Below are 26134 nucleotides of genomic sequence, written 5' to 3'. Positions count from 1 at the left end.
AAAGTGAAGGCACTTCTCTTACCTTTCTAATGTGGCTTTTCTTGGATTTTGTGCTCCAGGAGGATGCTTCTGTTTTATTCCCTGGCTCTGAGATTTTCACAAAAGTATTGTCCATAAATAGTTGCTAATCCATATATTTGTGATGGGATACTGGAGCCAGGGATGCTGTATTCCACCATCTTGTTCATCTTCGGCATGTTCTTTGCTACTTTGGAAATAAAATAGGAAGACATAAATTGAAAGAAAGAAGGCTAGAAAAATAATATTGAAGAAAATAAATTCAGTTATTTAAAACAAATGGCTAATTTGATAAGTTTTTGTAAAATATACTCACTTTAAGAGATCTACAAAATACAACTAATTTATGAACAGTATTTATTACATATTTTATACATTAAATATTCCACATGATCAGATACAGGATTAATAGACAGGAGTTTGGAGGTGTGAGACTAAGATGGAGAAGGGGAAAACTGCCTTAGCTAATCAAAGTCCAAATCTCATTAAAAATAAGTATTCAAAGCATTTTCAGTGGAGAGAGAGAGACTGAAGGGAAGAAGAGGGAGAGAAAGGAATAGAAATGAAAACAGACAGCAGAGGGGGTAAGATAAGAGTAGGAGAGTGTGAAGAACAAAGGCAGAAATAAAAGGACTGAAAGAGGAAAGAGAAAAAAGGGAACTCAAAAATTATAATGAATAACACATTCTATAATTTCGTATGAGAATTCATTGCTAAGTTAACAATAAGCCAAACTGAATCAAAACCACACTCAGATCCCACCTTATGCCAGTCAGAGTGGCTAAAATGAACAAGTCAGGAGACTATAGGTGCTGGAGAGAATATGGAGACATGGGAACCCTCTTGCACTGTTGGTGGGAATGCAAATTGGTGCAGCTGCTCTGGAAAACAGTGTGGAGGTTCCTCAAAAAATGAAAAATAGATCTACCCTACAACCAGCAATAGCACTGCTAGGAATTTACCCAAGGGATACAGGAGTACTGATGCATAGGGGAACTTGCACCCCAATAGTAATAGCAGCACTTTCAACAATAGCCAAATTATGGAAAGAGCCTAAGTGTCCATCAACTGATGAATGGATAAAGAAATTGTGGTTTATGGGGCGCCTGGGTGGCTCAGTCAGTTAAGCAGCCGACTTCAGCTCAGGTCATGATCTCACAGTCAGTGAGTTCAAGCCCCGCGTCCGGCTCTGTGCTGACAGCTCAGAGCCTGGAGCCTGTTTCAGATTCTGTGTCTCCCTCTCTCTGACCCTCCCCCGTCCATGCTCTGTCTCTCTCTGTCTCAAAAATAAATAAACATTAAAATTAAAAAAAAGAGAAATTGGTTTATATACACAATGGAGTACTACGTGGCAATGAGAAAGAATGAAATATGGCCTTTTGTAGCAACGTGGATGGAACTGGAGAGTGTTATGCTAAGTGAAATAAGTCATACAGAGAAAGACAGATACCATATGTTTTCACTCTTATGTGGATCCTGAGAAACTTAACAGAAGACCATGGGGGAAGGGAAAGAAAAAAAAAAGTTAGAGAGGGAGGGAGCCAAAACATAAGAGACTCTTAAAAACTGAGAACAAACTGAGGGCTGATGGGGGGGTGGATGGGAGGGGAGGGGGGGTAATGGGTATTGAGGAGGACACCTGTTGGGATGAACACTGGGTATTGTATGGAAACCAATTTGATAAAAATTTCATATTAAAAAAAGTAATAATAATAAGCCAATTTGTATTTTCCATGTTCACATAAACAAGTTGAAATGTGAATACACACACAATATTGATTGTGCATCGAGCTTTGTATGACCAGATGCTGTTTCTACACTTAGGTACAAGGGAGTGGGTGGGGTAGGAAAGTGGGAAATTGCCTCATGGGAGAACTGCCAAAACCAAATGTCGGCAAAGGGAGAGATGAAAAGTAAGAAGCTCTAATAAATAAAATAGTAGAGTTATAAAATTGCATGGGTCTATTTGGGGACTATTTTGGGGGAAATTCACTTTTTTTTAACTCTTTGAGAGATGGCAAGCACCTGGAGTCTTAAGCAAAAGAGAGATAAAATTGGATTTATGTTTCAATAGGATCATTTTGGTGTGCTAAGAATACATTGAAGGGGCCAAGACCAATTATAAAGCTATTACAGTATGTAAGTACAAGATGATGGTAGCTTACACTAGAGGGGTAGTAATAGAGGTAGTGAGAAGTGGTTAAATTATAAATATTTTGAAGAAAGAACTCTCAGGGTTTGCTGATTGATTGGGTATCTGTGTGTGCACACACAGATGCATACATGAAAGAAGGAAGGAGAGAGAGAAATCAGTGATGGTTGCTAGCAATTTTTGGCGTTCCCTGGTTAGTGGATGTATCTCTCCAATCTCCGTCTCTGTCATCACATGTCATCATACATCTCCCTGTGTGTGTCTGTCTTCTTTTTATATAAACATTGGTCATAGTATATTAGGGACCATCCTACTCCAGTATGACCTCATTTTAACTAATTATACTTGCAACAACCCTATTTCTAAAGGTTACATTCTGTTTCTTTATATCTTCCTCAATTACCTTCATAAGCTTTCTATAGTTTTCAGCATACATATCTTTTACATCTTTGGTTAGATTTATTCCTAGGTATTTTATGCTTCTTGGTGCAATTGTGAATGGGATCAGTTTCTTTATTTGTCTTTCTGTTGCTTCATTGTTAGTGTATAAGAATGCAACTGATTTCTGTACATTGATTTTGTATCCTGCAACTTTGCTGAATTCATGCATCAGTTCTAGCAGACTTTTGGTGGAGTCTATCGGATTTTCCATGTATAGTATCATGTCATCTGCAAAAAGTGAAAGCTTGACTTCATCTTTGCCAATTTTGATGCCTTTGATTTCCTTTTGTTGTCTGATTGCTGATGCTAGCACTTCCAACACTATGTTAAACAACAGCGGTGAGAGTGAGCATCCCTGTCGTGTTCCTGATCTCAGGGGAAAGACATTCCCTGCTCATGGATTGGAAGAATAAATATTGTCAAAATGTCAATACTACCCAAAGCTATCTACACATTCAATGCAATCCCAATCAAAATTGCACCAGCATTCTTCTCGAAACTAGAACAAGCAATCCTAAAATTCATATGGAACCACAAAAGGCCACGAATAGCCAAAGTAATTTTGAAGAAGAAGACCAAAGCAGGAGGCATCACAATCCCAGACTTTAGCCTCTACTACAAAGCTGTAATCATCAAGACAGCATGGTATTGGCACAAAAACAGACACATAGACCAATGGAATAGAATAGCAACCCCAGAACTAGACCCACTAATGTACGGCCAACTCATCTTTGACAAAGCAGGAAAGAACATTCAATGGAAAAAAGACAGTCTCTTTAACAAATGGTGCTGGAAGAACTGGACAGCAACATGCAGAAGGTTGAAACTAGAACACTTTCTCACACCATTCACAAAAATAAATTGAAAATGGATAAAGGACCTGAATGTGAGACAGGAAACCATCAAAACCCTAGAGGAGAAAGCAGGAAAAGACCTCTCTGACCTCAGCCGTAGCAATCTCTTACTCGACACATCCCCAAAGGCAAGGGAATTAAAAGCAAAAATGAATTACTGGGACCTTATAAAGATAAAAAGCTTCTGCACAGCAAAGGAAACAACCAACAAAACTACAAGGCAACCAACGGAATGGGAAAAGATATTTTCAAATGACATATTGGACAAAGGGCTAGTATCCAAAATCTATAAAGAGCTCACCAAACTCCACACCCGAAAAACAAATAACCCAGTGAAGAAATGGGCAGAAAACATGAGTAGACACTTCTCTAAAGAAGACATCCGGATGGCCAACAGGCACATGAAAAGATGCTCAACGTCGCTCCTCATCAGGGAAATACAAATCAAAACCACACTCAGGTATCACCTCACGCCAGTCAGAGTGGCCAAAATGAACAAATCAGGAGACTATAGATGCTGGAGAGGATGTGGAGAAATGGGAACCCTCTTGCAATGTTGGTGGGAATGCAAATTGGTGCAGCTGCTCTGGAAAACAGTGTGGAGGTTCCTCAAAAAATGAAAAATAGACCTACCCTATGACCCAGCAATAGCACTGCTAGGAATTTACCCAAGGGATACAGGAGTACTGATGCATAGGGGCACTTGTACCCCAATGTTGATAGCAGCACTCTCAACAATAGCCAAATTATGGAAAGAGCCTAAATGTCCATCAACTGATGAATGGATAAAGAAATTGTGGTTTATATACACAATGGAATACTACGTGGCAATGACAAAGAACGAAATATGGCCCTTCGTAGCAACGTGGATGGAACTGGAGAGTGTGATGCTAAGTGAAATAAGCCATACAGAGAAAGACAGATACCATATGTTTTCACTCTTATGTGGATCCTGAGAAACTTAACAGAAACCCATGGGGGAGGGGAAGGAAAAAAAAGAGGTTAGAGTGGGAGAGAGCCAAAGCATAAGAGACTCTTAAAAACTGAGAACAAACTGAGGGTTCATGGGGGGTGGGAAGGAGGGGAGGGTGGGTGATGGGTATTGAGGAGGGCACCTTTTGGGATGAGTACTGGGTGTTGTATGGAAACCAATTTGACAATAAATTTCATATATTGAAAAATTAACAAAATGAAAAAAAATAAAGGTTACATTCTGAAGTACTCAGGGTTAAGACTTCACCATATCTTTCTGGGGTACACAATTCAACCCATAACAAGTAGGAAGCCTAGGAAGAAGATATTATTTAAAGACAGGCTGGATGAGAATGCCAAGGAAGTGGGTGAGGCAGAAAATAGGACAAGTATTGAGTCCTGACATCCTCAAGTGTTTAGAAAGTTGAAGGAACCAGCAAAGGAGACTGGAAAGATAGGAAGGAAACCAGAAGAGTGTCATGACCTAGAAGTTTGGTTAAGAGAGTCATTCTAGGAGGATGGAGTGCTCATCTATGGAAAATGCTGCTGACAGATCCATTAGGACTGATAAATAATTGATAATCTACCTTACAGGGTTGTTGGGAATGTGTAAAGTTAATATTCCCCAAACACTCAAAATTGTTTGGCACATAGTAAGAGTTCAATAAGTGCTCATGCTTGTTTTAGAGTGGGGTGATCTAGGCTAACCCACATTCTGCTAGATGAACTTTTGGTTCTAACCCTATAAGTCCATTCAAACAAAAGAGCAGAATGGTTAAAAAGCATAAATGGTGGTGCCAACCCATATGACCTTGAATTCAGGCTCTGCTGCTTAGTAGCTGGAAAACCGTACTTAAGTTGTTCAATCTCTCTTTGCCTGAGTTTATTGGACTATAAAATGAGGATAACAATAGTATCCACCTTATAGCATTTTTGTAATCATTAAGTATGTTAAGAATATTAAAGTGCTAGAAGAGTGCCAATCACAAGCAAATGCTATAGAAAAGAATGATATTTATTATTATTTAAATGAATACACTAATGTATTTGAATGAATCTGTGTCAAAATTGCTCTGAGCAAGCTGTGTTGGTATAGTATTAGCATATTTTCACACAAAAGCACTGCTTCATGATTATTAAAGAGATATGGTTATGTGAACTTGGTAGGTGCTGGAATGTCTTGTTTTGACTATAAGGTTAAAGAGCTTGGTGAACTGAATTGGGGCCCATCTTGATTTAACAATGTTTATTCAGCTACATATTGCCTAATTTTACTCTCTCCAGGAGAATATGTCGTCATGACAACCCACTTCCATCTCAAGCGAAAAATTGGCTACTTTGTGATCCAGACCTACTTGCCATGTATCATGACTGTCATTCTGTCACAAGTGTCTTTCTGGCTCAACAGAGAGTCTGTTCCTGCCCGCACGGTCTTTGGTGAGTGTTGTCTTATGGAGAATGGGGAGGTGAGGGCATTTGCTAAGTCTTATGATGGACTGTCAGGTTGGGATATGGAAAGTGGATGGAAGCAATGCCTGGGCCTAGCATTGGTAAGTGAGTCATCAGGTCCTGGTATTTCAGGCAACTGAGTTCTTAACAAAAAAGTGGGAATAAGAAGAGTGTTGGGGGCGCCTGGGTGGCTCAGTTGGTTGAGCGTCCACCTTCGTTCGGTTCAGGTCATGATCTCACAGCTCATGACTTCGAGGTTCACTTCAGGCTCCTTGCTGACAGCTCAGAGCCTAGAGTCTGCTTCGGATTCTGTGTTTCGGTCTCTCTGTCTGCCCCTCCCCTGCTCACGATCTCTCTCTCTCAAAAATAAACATTAAAATAAATTTTTATAAAAAGAGTGTTGCAGTAGGAAGTTTATTAAATGCTTCCTGTCTCAGTCAAGTTTGCTTTTGGAACTGGAGAGGGACTGAGCCTTCAGTGAAAAAGAGAAAATTGGTGGGCAGAGCTGGAGAAGGTGGGAAGTGAGAAACTAAGTTGACAACAAAGAAGTGGACTGGGTGCTTTTTTATCATCCTTTTTTTCTCTATAAGCATCTGACATTGATGTTTCTCCTCTAGCTTTTTTAAATTGCAAATTATCAGTAAAGGGTACACAAAGCTTGAAGGGTTTTTCAATAGTACCTACAATCAGGAAAATTTTCTTTAATATAAATTTACCGATGTCTAAAAGAGATTTGCATATTATTAGCATTTTCTGCTGGAAGACTTAAACATATAGAACATTTTCTGCCTGTTTTCCCCACTGTAAACATTTTTAGGAGACAAATATTCACTCTTTTTAGTCTACTAACCTGCCTCCATAGTAGTGGTGGCTGTGAGGCATGCACAACAACAGTTCTGGTGAAGTGGAGGGAGCAGAATCTATATAGGAGTCACTGATTTTTAGAAATATAACAAACTAGATACCCTGAAAATCTCCCTCCACAAAATTCTAGAAACGTTAGATAAAACATAGAAAATATTCTTTTTAAATATGTGAGATGATAAGAAATTAAAGGAAATGCTCAGGAGCCCAAATGAAAGAGGGAACTAAAAATTGGAATGTTAGTCACATGAGCTGATACTGTTATAGTTGGAAGATGGGTAGATAGACTACTAGTCTTGGTAAATAAGAGTTTAGGGGTTTTTTAAATTTATTTATTTGGAGGGAGGGAGGGAGAGGGAGAGAGAGTGAGAAAGAGCAAGAGTGAGAGAGAGCAAGTGGGGGAGGGACAGAGATTGAGGGAGAGAATCTGAAGAAGGGTCTGCTCTGTCAGCACAGAGCCCGATGCAGGGCTCAAGCCACCAAACCCTGAGATCATGACCTGAGCCAAAACCAAGAGTGGGACGCTAAACCGACGAAGCCACCCAGGTGCCGCAATAAGGCTCTGAGTTTTAAGATTACACAAGAAAGGCTCTGAGCCTGAGTGAAGTTTAGGATTAGAACTAGGGCTGTGGTAGACTAAATAATGCCCCCCGAATATATCCATGTCTTAATCTCTGGAATCTGTGAATGTTACCCTATATAGCAAAAGGGGTGTTGCAGATGTGCACTAAATTAAAGATCTTGAGATGGAGAGATTATCCTGGATTATCTGGATGGGCCCTAAATATAATCACAAGTGTCCTTATAAGAGGGAGGCAGAGAGATATTTGACTACAGAGCAGAAGGCAGTTTGATGAAAAAAGCTGAGGAAATTTGAAGATGCTCTGCCGTTGGCTTTGAAAGAGGAGAAGGCCCATAAAACTGCCAGACTTCTGACCTCCAAAAGTGTAAGAAAAAATATTTGTGTTGTTTTAAGCCACTTAATTTGTGGGTTTTTTTTTGTTTTTTTTTTGTTTTTTTTTTTTACATAAACCATAGGAGACGAATACAAGGATTCATCTCATCAATCCAATACCATTTAAGGGTTATACCCTAGAAAGAGCACTAGAAAAATACAGTAATCAGGGAGACAATAAGGAGGCATGTCTATTTTGGCCAGGGATCTGTGTAAAATATAGAAAAAAATTCTTCCTTAAGAATTTATTTTTTTAAATTTAAACTTGGCCTCACATGAGTTTAGAGTTCATATTTACACTCATTGCATTGATGTAAAAACTTCGAAATTTTACATTAACACATTAATTTAAAAAGTGATTGCAGAATTTTTATGAGAGAACAAAGAGCCAAGAATAGCCAATATCCTCCTAAATAAGAAGAACAAAGTGGAGGGACTTGCCCCATGAGATGCCAAAAATGATTAAAAAGCTATAGTAATTAAAACAGTGTGTTATAGGCATAAGGGAAAGAAAAATAAACACTACAGAGAGAGTAAAAGTAGGCCCACATATATGAAAACTTGATTCATGACACAGATGGCATTACAAAGAATTAATTTGATTGATATAGGTTTAAATATAAAAGCTAAAAATGTCATTGTCTTAGAACTAAATATAAGACAATGTCTTTGTAACCTTTGGAATGCAGAAATTCCTTAGTGTACAAAAAAATAAGAATAAAAGAATAAATTGGACTTTGTCAAAATTAAAAATTTCCACTCATCAAAGAATAGCAGTAAAAAAATGAAAAAGCAAGCCATAGACTGGAAGAATATATTTTATATATGTACAGATCTGACAAAGCATCTATTCAAAAAATATAAGGAGATCCTATAATTCAGTGATAGAAATATAAAGAATCTAATTTTAAATATTGGAAAAATACATGAAAAGACATTTCACCAAGAATATATGCAAACACCCCATAAGAACATGAAAATATACTTAATATCATTTTGTATCAGGAAAATATAAAAGCCACATGGATACATTACTTTATAAACACTAGAGTGGCTAAAATTAAAACAGAATGACAATTGCAAATATTTGTGAGATTGAGGAGCAAATGGATCTCTCACACATTGCTGGTGAGGTTATAAAATGGAACAATCACTTGGGAAAATGTTTGGCTATTTCTTAAAAGGTAAGAATATATTTGCCCTAAAATTTAAGTATTTCACTTCATACCCAAGTGATATGAAAAAATATATATCCATAGTATATATCTATAAAAGACTTATACAAGAATGTTCATAATAGCTTTATTCATAAAATCCCAAATTAGAAAAATATCCAGATGTACATCAACAAGTGAATGTGTGTTTATATTGTGGCATATTCATACAGTGAATTTACAACTATTGATTCACATAACAATATAGGTGGATCTCAAAAATTATTTCAAACTAAGAAGCCAGGCACAAAATAGTACATAATATATGATTTCATTTATATGAAATTCCAAAACAGGCAAAACTAAGCTATGCTGTTAGAAACCAAAGCGGTTCTTCCTCTGGGGTGGTGGATTCACTGAAAATGGGTATAAGAGAACTTATTGGTAAAGTAGAATATTCTATATCTTCATTGAGTAGTAGTTATATAACTGTATATGTTTGCCCACTTTGAAATGTACAACATAAAAAAGAAATGCACAAAAATCTACTTTTATTGTATATAATGTATAACCCAATTAAAAATACTGACCTAATAGAATTTCAGATAGTTATCAAACTTTAAAATAGCTATGATGAACACGTTCAAGTAGGTGAAACTAATACAAGAATTCTATTATATAAACAGTGTGTTTAGGTAGAAAAAGCACATGTGAGAGAACAAGCAAACTAGAAATTCTAAAACAGGAAAATATAGATTAAAAAATCAGTGGTTTAGATATAGTTGAAGGGAGAACCCATTAACTGAAAAAAATATCTAGAATGAGGCCCAGAAAGACAAAAATGTATAAAATGCAGAAGACAGAGAAGTAATATATGATTTATTGAGAAGGGTCTAACACAGACATAATGGAATCGTAGAAGGAAAATGAGAAAATGGTATAGAAGCAATTTTTTGAAGAGATAATGGCTGAACCCTGTCCAAACCTGATAAAGGACATAAATGTACAATTACAAAAAGCTCTATGCACCTAAGGAAGATAAATTAAAAGACATAAACAGAGACACATAATAATGAAACTTTTGGAAACAAAGAGGAAAATCTTTAAAGTAGCCTAGAAAAACACATTGCCTTTAAAATAGTGATAGATTAGGCAAGGGAATTAAAAGCAAAAGTGAATTATTGGGACCTTATGAAGATAAAAAGCTTCTGCACAGCAAAGGAAACAACCAACAAAACTAAAAGGCAACCAACGGAATGGGAAAAGATATTTGCAAATGACATATCGGACAAAGGGCTAGTATCCAAAATCTATAAAGAGCTCACCAAACTCCACACCCGAAAAACAAATAACCCAGTGAAGAAATGGGCAGAAAACATGAATAGACACTTCTCTAAAGAAGACATCTGGATGGCCAACAGGCACATGAAAAGATGTTCAACGTCGCTCCTTATCAGGGAAATACAAATCAAAACCACACTCAGGTATCACCTCACACCAGTCAGAGTGGCCAAAATGAACAAATCAGGAGACTATAGATGCTGGCGAGGATGTGGAGAAATGGGAACCCTCTTGCAATGTTGGTGGGAATGCAAATTGGTGCAGCCGCTCTGGAAAGCAGTGTGGAGGTTCCTCAGAAAATTAAAAATAGACCTACCCTATGACCCAGCAATAGCACTGCTAGGAATTTATCCAAGGGATACAGGAGCACTGATGCATAGGGGCACTTGTACCCCAATGTTGTTAGCAGCACTCTCAACAATAGCCAAATTATGGAAAGAGCCTAAATGTCCATCAACTGATGAATGGATAAAGAAATTGTGGTTTATATACACAATGGAATATTACGTGGCAATGAGAAAAAAATGAAATATGGCCTTTTGTAGCAACGTGGATGGAACTGGAGAGTGTGATGCTAAGTGAAATAAGCCATACAGAGAAAGACAGATACTATATGGTTTCACTCTTATGTGGATCCTGAGAAACTTAACAGGAACCCATGGGGGAGGGGAAGGAAAAAAAAAAAAGAGGTTAGAATGGGAGAGAGCCAAAGCATAAGAGACTGTTAAAAACTGAGAACAAACTGAGGGTTGATGGGGGGTGGGAGGGAGGAGAGGGTGGGTGATGGGTATTGAGGAGGGCACCTTTTGGGATGAGCACTGGTTGTTGTATGGAAACCAATTTGACAATAAATTTCATATATTAAAAAAGAAAAGAAAAGAAAATAGTCATAGATTACCAGCTGACTTCAATAGAAACAATAAAGACCTTTTCAGATAAAAAAAATAAAATTAAGAGTTCATTATTTTCAAACCCTCACTAAGAGTTCTTTAAGAAAAAAGAAAATTATCCAAGAAGGAAGGTTTAAGATACATTTTAACAATGAAAATAATAAATATATGGGGAATGGTAAATGTCAATTGAATGTATAAAATAATAACAGCAGCTTATTGGATATATGACATATTTAGAATAAAAGACTAGAGCTTAATGCAGTGTATGTAAGTTGAGATGGAGATAAGGTGTTCTAAGGACTTTCATTGTCAGTGAAATGTGTAAAGCTACCAACTAATATTAAATTTTCATAAGTCAAAGGTTCATGCTGACTGAAACTCATACATCTAATGGGAATGTTAAATGGTACATGTACTTTAAAAAGCTGTTTGGCAGTCTCCTATAGTTAAGGTTTACTTACAATATAATCATGTAGTTGCATCTCTAAGTGTTTTCTAGGAAAAATGAAAACATATGCTCACACAAAGACTTATATGTAAATCTTCCCAGAAGCTTCATTCATAATGGTTGAACATTGGAAATAGTCCAGATGTCCATTAATAGGTGAATGGACAAATTGTTATATCAATGCAGTGGAATGCTACTCTGAAATTAACAGGAATGAACTAAAGATAGATGCAACAACATGAGTGAATTTAAAGAATACTATGCTAAGTGAGGAAAGCCAAACACAAATGAGTGCATACTATATGATATGTATGAAACTCTAAGGGAAAAAAATGTAACCATACTGAAAGAAAACAGAGGAGTAGTTATCTAGGGCCAGGGAGGGTAGAGCAGTTTCATTCATCACACATGTACTAGGGGCTTACTCTGTCCCAGGTATATATTCAAGGTTGAGGGGATAGAGACAGATTACTCATGATCCCTATTCTCAATCAATTCCTGCTTTGGTAGTACAGACAGACATGTGTTCTCAAAGAAGTGTCCTAGATTTTTAGAAGTGCTCATGGAAGTGAGGTGGGGCAGTCACAAAATACTTTCTAGAAGAGTCTTGAAAGAGAAGTACTGGGTGGTAAGACTGGATCTCTTAAAATGCCAAACCTCATTGTTCATCCATAAAATGTAAATGTTTGATTGAGGATCCTACCAGCTGACTAGCTAAGAATTCTTCACAAGATGACTATTCTAATGAAGCTCTAGAGGCTAAAACATAAAAATTTCTACTGAGATATGATATAGAAACACTTATGTTGCAGTATAGTTCTCTCCATCCATGCATAGGCACACTGCTATGACTGTGCCAGGGTAGACAACTGCATTTGCTAATAACCATAAGTAAGGTAGCTTGTTTCTCCCATGAATCACTCCTTGCTCAGTATGGTCAGAGGATTACTGACCCTTGGGTTCAGTCCCAGAACTTACCAGGCAACATACTCAGATAGATTGTTAATAGGTACTGGCTATGTGGCGGATTCCTGATAGGGATTAAAATTTGGTTTTGCAAATCAGCCTTGCTGACTACCTAGTTTGTACAAAGGTGCTTCCTTAGGATCTCTCTGTTGAAACTGTACTAAGTCTTTTCCAGTCTGGATTTTCATTTATATAGCAAACGTATAAGTAAGGTACTTGAGGGAGCAAGATGTGAAAGAAGGCCCAAGAGGCTGCAGCACACATGGCTGACTCTCTGGGTAGAGTTAATAGATAGGCCTTATTTGCTTGCTTTTCTATATAATATCTCTCACCACATTAAGACTTCTTTCTATGCCCTATTTGACCCAGACTTACATTCCCTATCCTCTTGAGCATGTCAACACTCAGAAAGAAGGTCTGACTACTCCCCTGTCCTCAAATCTGGATGATTTGGGGTATAACAAGTATCTTGTCAAAATTCTAGGGTATAGAGACTTAGGAAATATTCATAGATAGGCAGAACAGATGCATAGAGAGATCAAATAAATTGCCAAAGATATGAAACAAGTAAATGGCAGAACTCAGGACTTCTAACTTCTAGTACAGGTATTTGAGGCTAGAATACTATTGCTAACAATTATAAAATTATTATTATAGTGTTATTGTTTAAAATTTGTTTATAATTATACCACTATAATTAATCATATAATTATGACAATATTATTAACAACAGTGAAAATAAGAGTAATGTTAATTATAGAAGCTACTATTTCTTGAGTGCTTACTCTTTACCAGATATTGTGTTATGGGCTTTATAAACATCATCTCACTGGAACCCCAAACAAATTTCTGAGGCTGGTAAGATCACACACAGTTTACACATGATAAAACTGGCTTTGTGGGATATATCACCTTGTTCAAGGTATATTACCAGTAAGCGGAATTGCCAGAATGTCAGTCTATTATCAATTTGACTGTAAAGCTCACTCGTTAGCTGCAACACTATATAGCTCATATGTATATATAAAATGAAGATTAGAAAAATGATTTTAATAGAATTTAAAAGTGAATAAAGGGAAATCTTAAATTTAGTTTAATAACGCCACCAAGAGTTGTGGCAAGATGGCGGCTTAGGAGGACGCTGGGCTAACCGCACGTCCTGCTGATCACTTAGATTCCATCTACACCTGCCTAAATAACCCAGAAAACCGCCAGAGGATTAGCAGAACAGAGTCGCCGGAGCCAAACGCAGACGAGAGGCCCACGGAAGAGGGTAGGAAGGGCGGCGAGGGGGTGCGCGCTCCACGGACTGGCGGGAGGGAGCCGGGGTGGAGGGGCGGCTCGCCGGCCAAGCAGAGCCCCCGAGTCTGGCTTGCAAAACGCGGAGGGGCCTGACGGACTGTGTTCCCACAACAAGCGCGACTTAGCATCTGGGAGGTCATAAGTTAACAGCTCTGCTCGGAAAGCGGGAAGGCTGGAGGACAAAGGGAGGGAGAGCTGCTGAGCCCCCTGACAACAGAGCTCAGTTTGGTGGGGAACAAAGGCGCTCGCCAGCGCCATTTCCCCCGCCCATCCCCCAGCCGAAATCCCAAAGGGAACCGGTTCCTGCCAGGGAACTTGCTCGCTCCACGCAAACACCCAACTCTGCGCTTCTGCGGAGCCAAACCTCTGGCAGCGGATCTGACTCCCTCCCGCTGCCACAGGGCCCCTCCTGAAGTGGATCACCTAAGGAGAAGCGATCTAAGCCTGCCCCTCCTGCCCCCGAGCACCTTGCCTACCCACCCCAGCTAATACGCCAGATCCCCAGCATCACAAGCCTGGCAGGGTGCAAGTAGCCCAGACGAGCCACACCACCCCACAGTGAATCCCGCCCCTAGGAGAGGGGAAGAGAAGGCACACACCAGTCTGACTGTGGCCCCAGCGGTGGGCTGGGGGCAGACATCAGGTCCGATGGCGGCCCCGCCCACCAACTCCAGTTATACACCACAGCACAGGGGAAGTGCCCTGCAGGTCCTCACCACGCCAGGGACTATCCAAAATGACCAAGCGGAAGAATTCCCCTCAGAAGAATCTCCAGGAAATAACAACAGCTAATGAGCTGATCAAAAAGGACTTAAATAACATAACAGAAAGTGAATTTAGAATAATAGTCATAAAATTAATCGCTGGGCTTGAAAACAGTATACAGGACAGCAGAGAATCTCTTGCTACAGAGATCAAGGGACTAAGGAACAGTCACGAGGAGCTGAAAAACGCTTTAAACGAAATGCATAACAAAATGGAAACCACCACAGCTCGGCTTGAAGAGGCAGAGGAGAGAATAGGTGAACTAGAAGATAAAGTTATGGAAAAAGAGGAAGCTGAGAAAAAGAGAGATAAAAAAATCCAGGAGTATGAGGGGAAAATTAGAGAATTAAGTGATACACTAAAAAGAAATAATATACGCATAATTGGTATCCCAGAGGAGGAAGAGAGAGGGAAAGGTGCTGAAGGGGTACTTGAAGAAATAATAGCTGAGAACTTCCCTGAACTGGGGAAGGAAAAAGGCATTGAAATCCAAGAGGCACAGAGAACTCCCTTCAGACGTAACTTGAATCGATCTTCTGCACGACATATCATAGTGAAACTGGCAAAATACAAGGATAAAGAGAAAATTCTGAAAGCAGCAAGGGGTAAACGTGCCCTCACATATAAAGGGAGACCTATAAGACTCGTGACTGATCTCTCTTTTGAAACTTGGCAGGCCAGAAAGAATTGGCACGAGATTTTCAGGGTGCTAGACAGAAAAAATATGCAGCCAAGAATCCTTTATCCAGCAAGTCTGTCATTTAGAATAGAAGGAGAGATAAAGGTCTTCCCAAACAAACAAAAACTGAAGGAATTTGTCACCACTAAACCAGCCCTACAAGAGATCCTAAGGGGGACCCTGTGAGACAAAGTCCCAGAGACATCACTACAAGCATAAAACATACAGACATCACAATGACTCTAAACCCGTATCTTTCTATAATAACACTGAATGTAAATGGATTAAATGTGCCAACCAAAAGACATAGGGTATCAGAATGGATAAAAAAACAAGACCCATCTATTTGCTGTCTACAAGAGACTCATTTTAGACCTGAGGACACCTTTAGATTGAGAGTGAGGGGATGGAGAACTATTTATCATGCGACTGGAAGCCAAAAGAAAGCTGGAGTAGCCATACTTATATCAGACAAACTAGACTTTAAATTAAAGGCTGTAACAAGAGATGAAGAAGGACATTATATAATAGTTACAGGGTCTATCCATCAGGAAGAGCTAACAATTATCAATGTCTATGCACCGAATACCGGAGCCCCCAAATATATAAAACAATTACTCATAAACATAAGCAACCTTATTGATAAGAATGTGGTAATTGCAGGGGACTTTAATACACCACTTACAGAAATGGATAGATCATCTAGACACACGGTCAATAAAGAAACAAGGGCCCTGAATGAGACATTGGATCAGATGGACTTGACAGATATATTTAGAACTCTGCATCCCAAAGCAACAGAATATACTTTCTTCTCGAGTGCACATGGAACATTCTCCAAGATAGATCATATACTGGGTCACAAAACAGCCCTTCATAAGTTTACAAGAATTGAAATTATACCATGCTTACTTTCAGACCACAATGCTATGAAGCTTGAAATCAACCACAGAAAAAAGTCTGGAAAACCTCCAAAAGCATGGAGGTTAAAGAACACCCTACTAACGAATGAGTGGGTCAACCAGGCAATTAGAGAAGAAATTAAAAAATATATGGAAACAAACGAAAATGAAAATACAACAATCCAAACGCTTTGGGACGCAGCAAAGGCAGTCCTGAGAGGAAAATACATTGCAATCCAGGCCTATCTCAAGAAACAAGAAAAATCCCAAATACAAAATCTAACAGCACACCTAAAGGAACTAGAAGCAGAACAGCAAAGGCAGCCTAAGCCCAGCAGAAGAAGAGAAATAATAAAGATCAGAGCAGAAATAAACAATATAGAAACTAAAAAAACTGTAGAGCAGATCAACGAAACCAAGAGTTGGTTTTTTGAAAAAATAAACAAAATTGACAAACCTCTAGCCAGGCTTCTCAAAAAGAAAAGGGAGATGACCCAAATAGATAAAATCATGAATGAAAATGGAATGATTACAACCAATCCCTCAGAGATACAAACAATTATCAGGGAATACTATGAAAAATTATATGCCAACAAATTGGACAACCTGGAAGAAATGGACAAATTCCTGAACACCCACACTCTTCCAAAACTCAATCAGGAGGAAATAGAAAGCTTGAACAGACCCATAACCAGCGAAGAAATTGAATCGGTTATCAAAAATCTCCCAACAAATAAGAGTCCAGGACCAGATGGCTTCCCAGGGGAGTTCTACCAGACGTTTAAAGCAGAGATAATACCTATCCTTCTCAAGCTATTCCAAGAAATAGAAAGGGAAGGAAAACTTCCAGACTCATTCTATGAAGCCAGTATTACTTTGATTCCTAAACCAGACAGAGACCCAGTAAAAAAAGAGAACTACAGGCCAATATCCCTGATGAATATGGATGCAAAAATTCTCAATAAGATACTAGCAAATCGAATTCAACGGCATATAAAAAGAATTATTCACCATGATCAAGTGGGATTCATTCCTGGGATGCAGGGCTGGTTCAACATTCGCAAATCAATCAACGTGATACATCACATTAACAAAAAAAAGAGAAGAACCATATGATCCTGTCAATCGATGCAGAAAAGGCCTTCGACAAAATCCAGCACCCTTTCTTAATAAAAACCCTTGAGAAAGTTGGGATAGAAGGAACATACTTAAAGATCATAAAAGCCATTTATGAAAAGCCCACAGCTAACATCATCCTCAACGGGGAAAAACTGAGAGCTTTTTCCCTGAGATCAGGAACACGACAAGGATGCCCACTCTCACCGCTGCTGTTTAACATAGTGCTGGAAGTTCTAGCATCAGCAATCAGACAACAAAAGGAAATCAAAGGCATCAAAATTGGCAAAGATGAAGTCAAGCTTTCGCTTTTTGCAGATGACATGATATTATACATGGAAAATCCGATAGACTCCACCAAAAGTCTGCTAGAACTGATACAGGAATTCAGCAAAGTTGCAGGATACAAAATCAATGTACAGAAATCAGTTGCATTCTTATACACTAACAATGAAGCAACAGAAAGACAAATAAAGAAACTGATCCCATTCACAATTGCACCAAGAAGCATAAAATACCTAGGAATAAATCTAACCAAAGATGTAAAGGATCTGTATGCTGAAAACTATAGAAAGCTTCTGAAGGAAATTGAAGAAGATTTAAAGAAATGGAAAGATGTAAAGGATCTGTATGCTGAAAACTATAGAAAGCTTCTGAAGGAAATTGAAGAAGATTTAAAGAAATGGAAAGACATTCCCTGCTCATGGATTGGAAAAATAAATATTGTCAAAATGTCAATACTACCCAAAGCTATCTACACATTCAATGCAATCCCAATCAAAATTGCACCAGCATTCTTCTCGAAACTAGAACAAGCAATCCTAAAATTCATATGGAACCACAAAAGGCCCCGAATAGCCAAAGGAATTTTGAAGAAGACCAAAGCAGGAGGCATCACAATCCCAGACTTTAGCCTCTACTACAAAGCTGTCATCATCAAGACAGCATGGTATTGGCACCAAAACAGACACATAGACCAATGGAATAGAATAGAAACCCCAGAACTAGACCCACAAACGTATGGCCAACTCATCTTTGACAAAGCAGGAAAGAACATCCAATGGAAAAAAGACAGCCTCTTTAACAAATGGTGCTGGGAGAACTGGACAGCAACATGCAGAAGGTTGAAACTAGACCACTTTCTCACACCATTCACAAAAATAAACTCAAAATGGATAAAGGACCTAAATGTGAGACAGGAAACCATCAAAACCTTAGAGGAGAAAGCAGGAAAAGACCTCTCTGACCTCAGCCGTAGCAATCTCTTACTCGACACATCCCCAAAGGCAAGGGAATTAAAAGCAAAAGTGAATTACTGGGACCTTATGAAGATAAAAAGCTTCTGCACAGCAAAGGAAACAACCAACAAAACTAAAAGGCAACCAACGGAATGGGAAAAGATATTCGCAAATGACATATCGGACAAAGGGCTAGTATCCAAAATCTATAAAGAGCTCACCAAACTCCACACCCGAAAAACAAATAACCCAGTGAAGAAATGGGCAGAAAACATGAATAGACACTTCTCTAAAGAAGACATCCGGATGGCCAACAGGCACATGAAAAGATGTTCAGCGTCGCTCCTTATCAGGGAAATACAAATCAAAACCACACTCAGGTATCACCTCACGCCAGTCAGAGTGGCCAAAATGAACAAATCAGGAGACTATAGATGCTGGAGAGGATGTGGAGAAACGGGAACCCTCTTGCACTGTTGGTGGGAATGCAAATTGGTGCAGCCGCTCTGGAAAACAGTGTGGAGGTTCCTCAAAAAATGAAAAATAGACCTACCCTATGACCCAGCAATAGCACTGCTAGGAATTTATCCAAGGGATACAGGAGCACTGATGCATAGGGCCACTTGTACCCCAATGTTGATAGCAGCACTCTCAACAATAGCCAAATTATGGAAAGAGCCTAAATGTCCATCAACTGATGAATGGATAAAGAAATTGTGGTTTATATACACAATGGAATATTACGTGGCAATGAGAAAAAATGAAATATGGCCTTTTGTAGCAACGTGGATGGAACTGGAGAGTGTGATGCTAAGTGAAATAAGCCATACAGAGAAAGACAGATACCATATGGTTTCACTCTTATGTGGATCCTGAGAAACTGAACAGGAACCCATGGGGGAGGGGAAGGAAAAAAAAAAGAGGTTAGAATGGGAGAGATCCAAAGCATAAGAGACTGTTAAAAACTGAGAACAAACTGAGGGTTGATGGGGGGTGGGAGGGAGGAGAGGGTGGGTGATGGGTATTGAGGAGGGCACCTTTTGGGATGAGCACTGGGTGTTGTACGGAAACCAATTTGTCAATAAATTTCATTAAAAAAAAAAAGAAAAAAAAATAAAGTGACCAAGAAATGAAAAAAAAAATAATAACGCTACCAAGAAAAAGAATCAATGTATTTTAAAAAATCCTGGCTTGATAAAAACTCACAAGAAATAGATATTGGAGGGCTGCCTGGGTGTCTCAGTTAGTTAAGTGCCCAACTCTTGATTTCAGCTCAGGTCATGATCTCATGGTTCATGAGATCAAGCCCCATGTCAGGCTCTGTACTGACAGCATAGAGCCTGCTTGGGATTCTCTCCCTCCCTCCCTCCCTCTGCCCCTTCCCCACTCATACTAAATAAATAAACTTAAAAAAAGAGAAATAGATATTGGAATAGCTTTGGTTGTCCACAAAGCTCAATAGTACAAAGACTTTGGTGAAGTTAAAGAACCATTTTCTACAGTGTTTTTTTTTACAGTATTAGGAAAATACTGTCCACAGTAAGGGAAGTGAAGATCCTGAGTGTTGAGTTCAGTTATGGGCTGTTCAAAAGAAAACTACCAGAAGGGAAGGAGGAGAAACAAGAGAAGAAAGTGGCCATGTTCATCCTGGAGATTAATAGATTCACGAGGAATTATGACCACCATCTCCAACTCCCTGAAGGGGAGAGGAGGAGGAATCAGGCTTTTCTTTCCTGTGTTGCCAGAGAAAGAATTCTAAGATCAGTCAGTGGGCTAGGAGTTAGAGGAAGGCAGGTTTCAGCTCAGACTGAAGGTTTTCTAATTAAAGAAGGTATTCTAATGAAGGTAGGGTTTTCTAATTAAAAAGTTCTGTTACAATGAAATAGGTTACCTGTTCTTCAATAGAAATGTTTAAGCAGAGACTACAGGACAACGTTTCAAAGTGCTTTACCGGAGCTTACTATTCCTGTGATAACTAGGATGGGGTAGTTACTGGGTAGAACCATCCCACATTGACATTCTCTGTATTTTACTTTAAGGGGGTCATTTTGAGTGGGGTATAGCTCCTCCTTGTAAGTAGGAAGTTGATGATCTCATCACATATGCTCTAAATGTCTTCCACTGGCAACTGGTTCTCATTTTCTCTCTCCTCAGGTGTCACCACTGTTCTCACCATGACCACCTTGAGTATCAGTGCCAGAAACTCCTTACCTAAAGTGGCATACGCGACGGCCATGGATTGGTTCATAGCCGTCTGTTATGCCTTTGTATTTTCTGCGCTGATTGAATTTGCCACTGTTAACTACTTCACCAAGCGGAGTTGGGCTTGGGAAGGCAAGAAGGTGCCAGAGGCCCTGGAGATGAAGGTGAGATAGAGCAAAGGTGGGGGCTGGGAAGCACTCCCTGAGAGAACTGTATTGGAACCAGGAGTGGGCAGCCTGCAGCCTTTGGGAACTGGCCAAGGCTGTGTGCTATTCACTGGGGTCATCAATCCAATTCTCAACTGGAGTGTTTCTTGGCAATGTGGAGTGTTTGCTGGGGGTAAAAGAGGGTAGGTATCTTGGAGTGTTGACATCTTGTGGTGAGGGACCAATCCTAAGTATGATACTACTAAACTCAAGGGGAACACACTGTATTTATAAAGCTACTCAGAAAAGTGTACAATCTCCAGGGCCAACTCTGCTCCTCACTTTTCAGTATATTCTCATTATAGCCAAACTAAAGTGATCATTACTCCTTCTGTATGTTTGCTTATTTTTTTTTACATTCTACCTAGAATGTTCTTTTCTTTTTTTCCTGCCTGGGGAAGATCCACTCATTCTTCAAGACCCATATGAAATGCTATTTTCTCTATAGAATCTTTCTAAGAATCATCCAGATAGTTTTAGCTTTTATTGTGGTAGGGGAAGAGTGTTTCTATTATTAAAATCCTGTATTTGTATTAGAGTTGTTTATCTGCCTCCTCACTAGACTGAATATCTTGAGGGCAGGGTCTTATCTGCATCATCTTTCTAACTAGCCAACATTCTTGCACAGTACCTGATTCGTAATAAAAGCTGAATAAATGTTAGTTGGATTGGTGGAGAAATGGGAAGGAGGTAAAAAGAAAAAAAAAACAATAAACCAACTATAACTGGTATGAATAAAACATAAATACTGTGAAATCAAGATTATTGTCCTTGGCTGCTTTAAAAGAGTTCAGATCTCTAGATCTAGATGAAGACTATCCAAAGATGCTAAAAAGAACTGGCAGATGTGGTCCCAGAACCATTCCAGTAATATGAAGAATCATGGAGAAGAGAAAAGATAATGAAGATTTTTCAAACTGGAGGAAAAGATATATTTCATAGAATACAGACTGGTGAGTTGGCAAAATTTTAGAATAGATTTTCACTATTTAGATAGAATTCATTAACTCCTTGCTGTAAATTATGAAGAAATAAGCATATTTCTAGTAACTATATCCACTCTATCATAGGAAATTTTGGCTGGTTTTATTATTATACTTAGTCTAGTTGTTGCCTTTGTATCCTTAAAATATATTTATCCATCTAATAATTGATTTGTCATCTATGAACAGGATCTACTGACCCCTTACACACTTCAAGACATGAGAAAATTAGTATACTTGTTTTACCTCTGACCTTCTCTGTCAGTCCCTGTCATTTCTCAACTATTGTTTGTTATAATGCTATTTCTGCATTGTCAAAGTTTGTAGAATTTACATGCTTTTATGCAGTCATAATTCCTATAGTTTAGTCATAGTTCCACATTTAAATGGGCCATCTTCTCAAAATAGTCCTTGTATCCATTTTTCCATTCATTGCTTAGTTACATCAAAGCTGTCTCTAGAAGTTTTTTTAAGAAGGGCTCATGGGAATCATATTTCCTACTATCTTGCATGTGTAAAATTATCTGTCAATTGTGTTTATACTTGAATTGTAGTTGGGATGTTGTACAATTCATGGGTCACATTCTCTCTCTGATGTCCATATAGACATTGATTGCTATGCTCAATTCTAGCACTGAATGTTGTTAGGAAGAAATTTAAGACAAGACTGAGAATCTCTTATATAATAGAGGACTTGATTTTATGGCCTAGAAGTCCATACAAATGTATCTTTTATTTAAGAATTCCAATTACTTTACAAGGATATATCTTGATGTATCTGTATGATTTTTTTCTTAGGACAGCATGTGTTTTTTTCAAGTTTTTATTTAAATTCCAGTTAGTTAAATACAGTGTAATATTAGTTTCAGGTGTAGAATTTAGTGATTCATCACTTACACACAAGACCCAGTGCTCATCACAACAAGTGCCCTCTTTAATATCCATCAACCATTTAACTCACCCCCCTGCCCACTTCTCCAGTAATGATCAGTTTGTTCTCTATGATTAAGAGTCTGTTTCTTGGTTTGCCTCCCTTTCTCCCCACAATATTCATCTGATTTATTTTTTAATTTCCACATGATTGAAACCATATGATATTTGTATTTCTCTGACTTATTTCATGTAGCATAATACTCTCTAGCTCCATCCACGTCATTGCAAATGGCAAGATTTTGTTCTTTTTTATGGCTAATATTCCATAGTGTGTGTGTGTGTGTGTGTGTGTGTGTGTGTGTGTGTGTGTAATATACATACACCACACCTTTTTATCCATTCATCGGTTGATGGACATTTGGGTTTTTTCCATAATTTGGCTATTGTTGATAATGCTGCTATAAATAAAAGAATGCATGTATCCCTTCAAATCAGTATTTTTATATCCTTGGCATAAATACCTAGTAGTGCAATTGCTTGATCATAGGGTAGTTTTATTTTTAACTTTTTGAGGAACCTCCATACTGTTTTCTAGAGCAGCTGCACCAGTTTGCATTCCCACCAACAGAGTAAGAGAGTTCCCTTTTCTCCACCACATCCTTGCCAACATCTGTTGTTTCCTGTGATGTTAATTTTAGCCATCTGACTGGTGTGAGATGATATCTCATTGTAGTTTTGATTAGTATTTTCCTGATGATGAGTGATGTTGAGCATCTTTTCATGTGTCTTGGCCAGCTGTTTGTCTTCTTTGGAAAAATGCCTATTCATGTCTTCTCTCAGTTTTTTAAATGGATTATTTATTTTTGGGAAGTTGAATTTGATAAGTTCTTTATAGATTTTGTATACTAACCCATTATAAGAAATGTCATTTGAAAATATCTTCTTCCATTCCATAGGTTGCCTTTTAGTTTTGTTGATTATTTCCTTTGCTGTGCATAGCTGTTTATTTTGATGAAGTCTCAATAGTTTATTTTTGCTTTTGTCTCCATTGCCTCAGGAGACATATTTAGTAAGAAGTCGCTATAGCTGATGTCAAAGAGGTTACTGCCTGTGTTCTTCGCTAGGATTTTGATAGTTTCCTGTCTTACACTTAAGTCTTTCATTAATTTTGAGTTTATTTTTGTGGATGGTATAAGAAAGTGATCCAGGTTTATTTTTCTGCATGTCACTGTCCAGTTTTGCCAACATCATTTGTTGAAGAGACTGTCTTTTTTTTTTTTCTATTAGATATTATTCCCTGCTTTGTCAAAGATTAGCTGACCATATAGTTCTGTGTTCATTTCTGGGTTTTATATTCTGTTCCACTGATCTATGTGTCTGTTTTTGTGCCAGTACCATACTCTTTTGATCACTATAGCTTTGTAATATTACTTGAAATCCAGAATTGTGATGCTTCCAGCTTTGCTTTTCTTCTTCAAGCTTTGGTTATTCAGGGTCTTTTGTGGTTCCATACATATTTTAGGATTGTTTTTTCTAGCCATGTGAAAAATTGTGGTGGTATTTACACAGGAATGGCATAAAATGTGTAGATTGCTTTGGGTAGTATGGACATTTCAACCGATCCAGGAGCATGGAATGTTTTTCCATTTCTTTGTGTCAACTTCAATTTCTTCCATCAGTGTTTCATAGTTCTAAGAATACAGATTTTTTACCTCTTTGGTTAGGTTTCTTCCTAGGTGTCTTATGGTTTTCATGCAATTTTAAATGAGATTGATTCCTCAATTTCTTTTTCTGCTGCTTCATTATTGGTATATGGAAATGCAACAGATTTCTGTATGTTGATTTTGTATCCTATGACTTTACTGAATTTGTGTATCAGTTCTAGCAATTTTTGGTGCAGTCCTTTGGATATTCTCTATAGGGTATTATGCTATCTGCAAGTAGTGAAAATTTCACTTCTTCCTTGCTGATTTGTATGCCTTTTGTTTTTTGATTGCTAAGGCTAGGAATTCCAGTACTATATTTAATAACCATGGTGAGAGTGGACATCCATATCTTGTTCCTGACAATAGAGGAAAAGCTCTCAGTTTTTCCCCATTGACAATGATATTTGCTGTGGGTTTTTCATATATGTCCTTTATTATGTTCAGGTGTGTTCCCTCTATCCCAACTTTGTTGAGGGTTTTTATCATGAATGGGTGTTGTACTTTGTCAAATGATTTTTCTACATGCATTGAAAGGATCATATGGTTCTTATCCTTTCTTTTACTAATGCGGTGATTCACATTGACTGATTTGCAAATATTAAACCACCTTTGCAGGCCAGGAATAAATCCCACTTCATCGTGGTGAATGACTCTTTTAATGTAGTGTTGGAATTGATTTGCTAGTATTTTGTTGAGGATTTTTGTGTCTGTGTTCATCTGGGATATTGGCCTGTAGTTCTCTTTTTTAGTGGAGTCTGGTTTTGGAATCACAGTAATGTTGGCCTCATAGAATGAATTCCTTCCATTTCTGTTTTTTTGAATAGTTTGAGAAGAAGCCTGTAGATTAACAACTATCTTTATGAAAATTTCCTAAAGTTTTCCTAAAACATATCTTTGTTCTGTTCTCTTCCTAGAAGCACAAATTATATATACATATCATAGAGCTCTGTCTTATTATTTTTATCTAAGAATTTTTAACTGATTTTCCACTTCACTATGCTCATTTTTCTCAAGCCTTTCTTCCATGTCTCTGACCATTCAAGGTGTCTATTCACCTTGATTTTGGGGATAGTATTTTTTTCCTTAAATTAATATTATGATCTTTGTTGATTTATTTTTATATGGTTATGTTTGCTTTGTATGTTGTTCCAAAATCCTTTATTGGTCATTTCACCTCCCCCTCTTTTTGTAACATATTTTGTATTAGTACCATATTAGCTAGCTTTCAATTATTACCTGAAGTTGCATTGGGGGAATTCTTTACTAGCCCTGCTGTGTGTGAGAGTATCATTTTGGGAAGGGACTGAGAGAGTGAGTAGGACAGTACTGAGTAGTTGACACTAATTTGAGCATCATCTGTTGTATAGGAAAGCCCTCTGTGTATGGTGCAGAGGTGTATGTGTGTAATAATCCTTAATTTTTCTACTCTCTACCTCCTCTGCCACTATATGTGGTCAAACAATGTTTCAGGATTTTCTCACTACCAGCCTAAAAATTGATCTTGTTTCCAAATGGGAGTCATTTGTTTCCTCACTCAGATCATGCCACTCACTTTTTAGGACTCTATTCTTGACCTGAAATCCAGAACAGCAGGCATCTTAAATGTTGTCTTTACCCTGATCCAATTTTTACTGCATTTGAGAGCCCTTACTTTT

The 26134-nt window shown here is 38.2% G+C and overlaps 1 protein-coding gene across 1 annotated transcript in view; it reads left to right on the top strand.

Moving 5' to 3' along the window:
- The window catches only part of GABRA3 (gamma-aminobutyric acid type A receptor subunit alpha3), a 380473-nt gene that overhangs the window by 340506 nt on the left and 13833 nt on the right, over positions 1 to 26134 (top strand). Inside the window, exons 8-9 of the mRNA XM_043571691.1 lie at positions 5722 to 5874; positions 20664 to 20875. Coding sequence (XP_043427626.1) covers positions 5722 to 5874; positions 20664 to 20875 — 365 coding nt within the window. The remainder of the gene's footprint in view (positions 1 to 5721; positions 5875 to 20663; positions 20876 to 26134) is intronic.

This window comes from Prionailurus bengalensis, chromosome X, assembly GCF_016509475.1.
Source record: "Prionailurus bengalensis isolate Pbe53 chromosome X, Fcat_Pben_1.1_paternal_pri, whole genome shotgun sequence".
Lineage (NCBI taxonomy): Eukaryota > Metazoa > Chordata > Mammalia > Carnivora > Felidae > Prionailurus > Prionailurus bengalensis.
The sequence above is the reverse complement of the archived record's forward strand: the minus strand, read 5'-3'. Positions and strand labels throughout refer to the sequence as shown.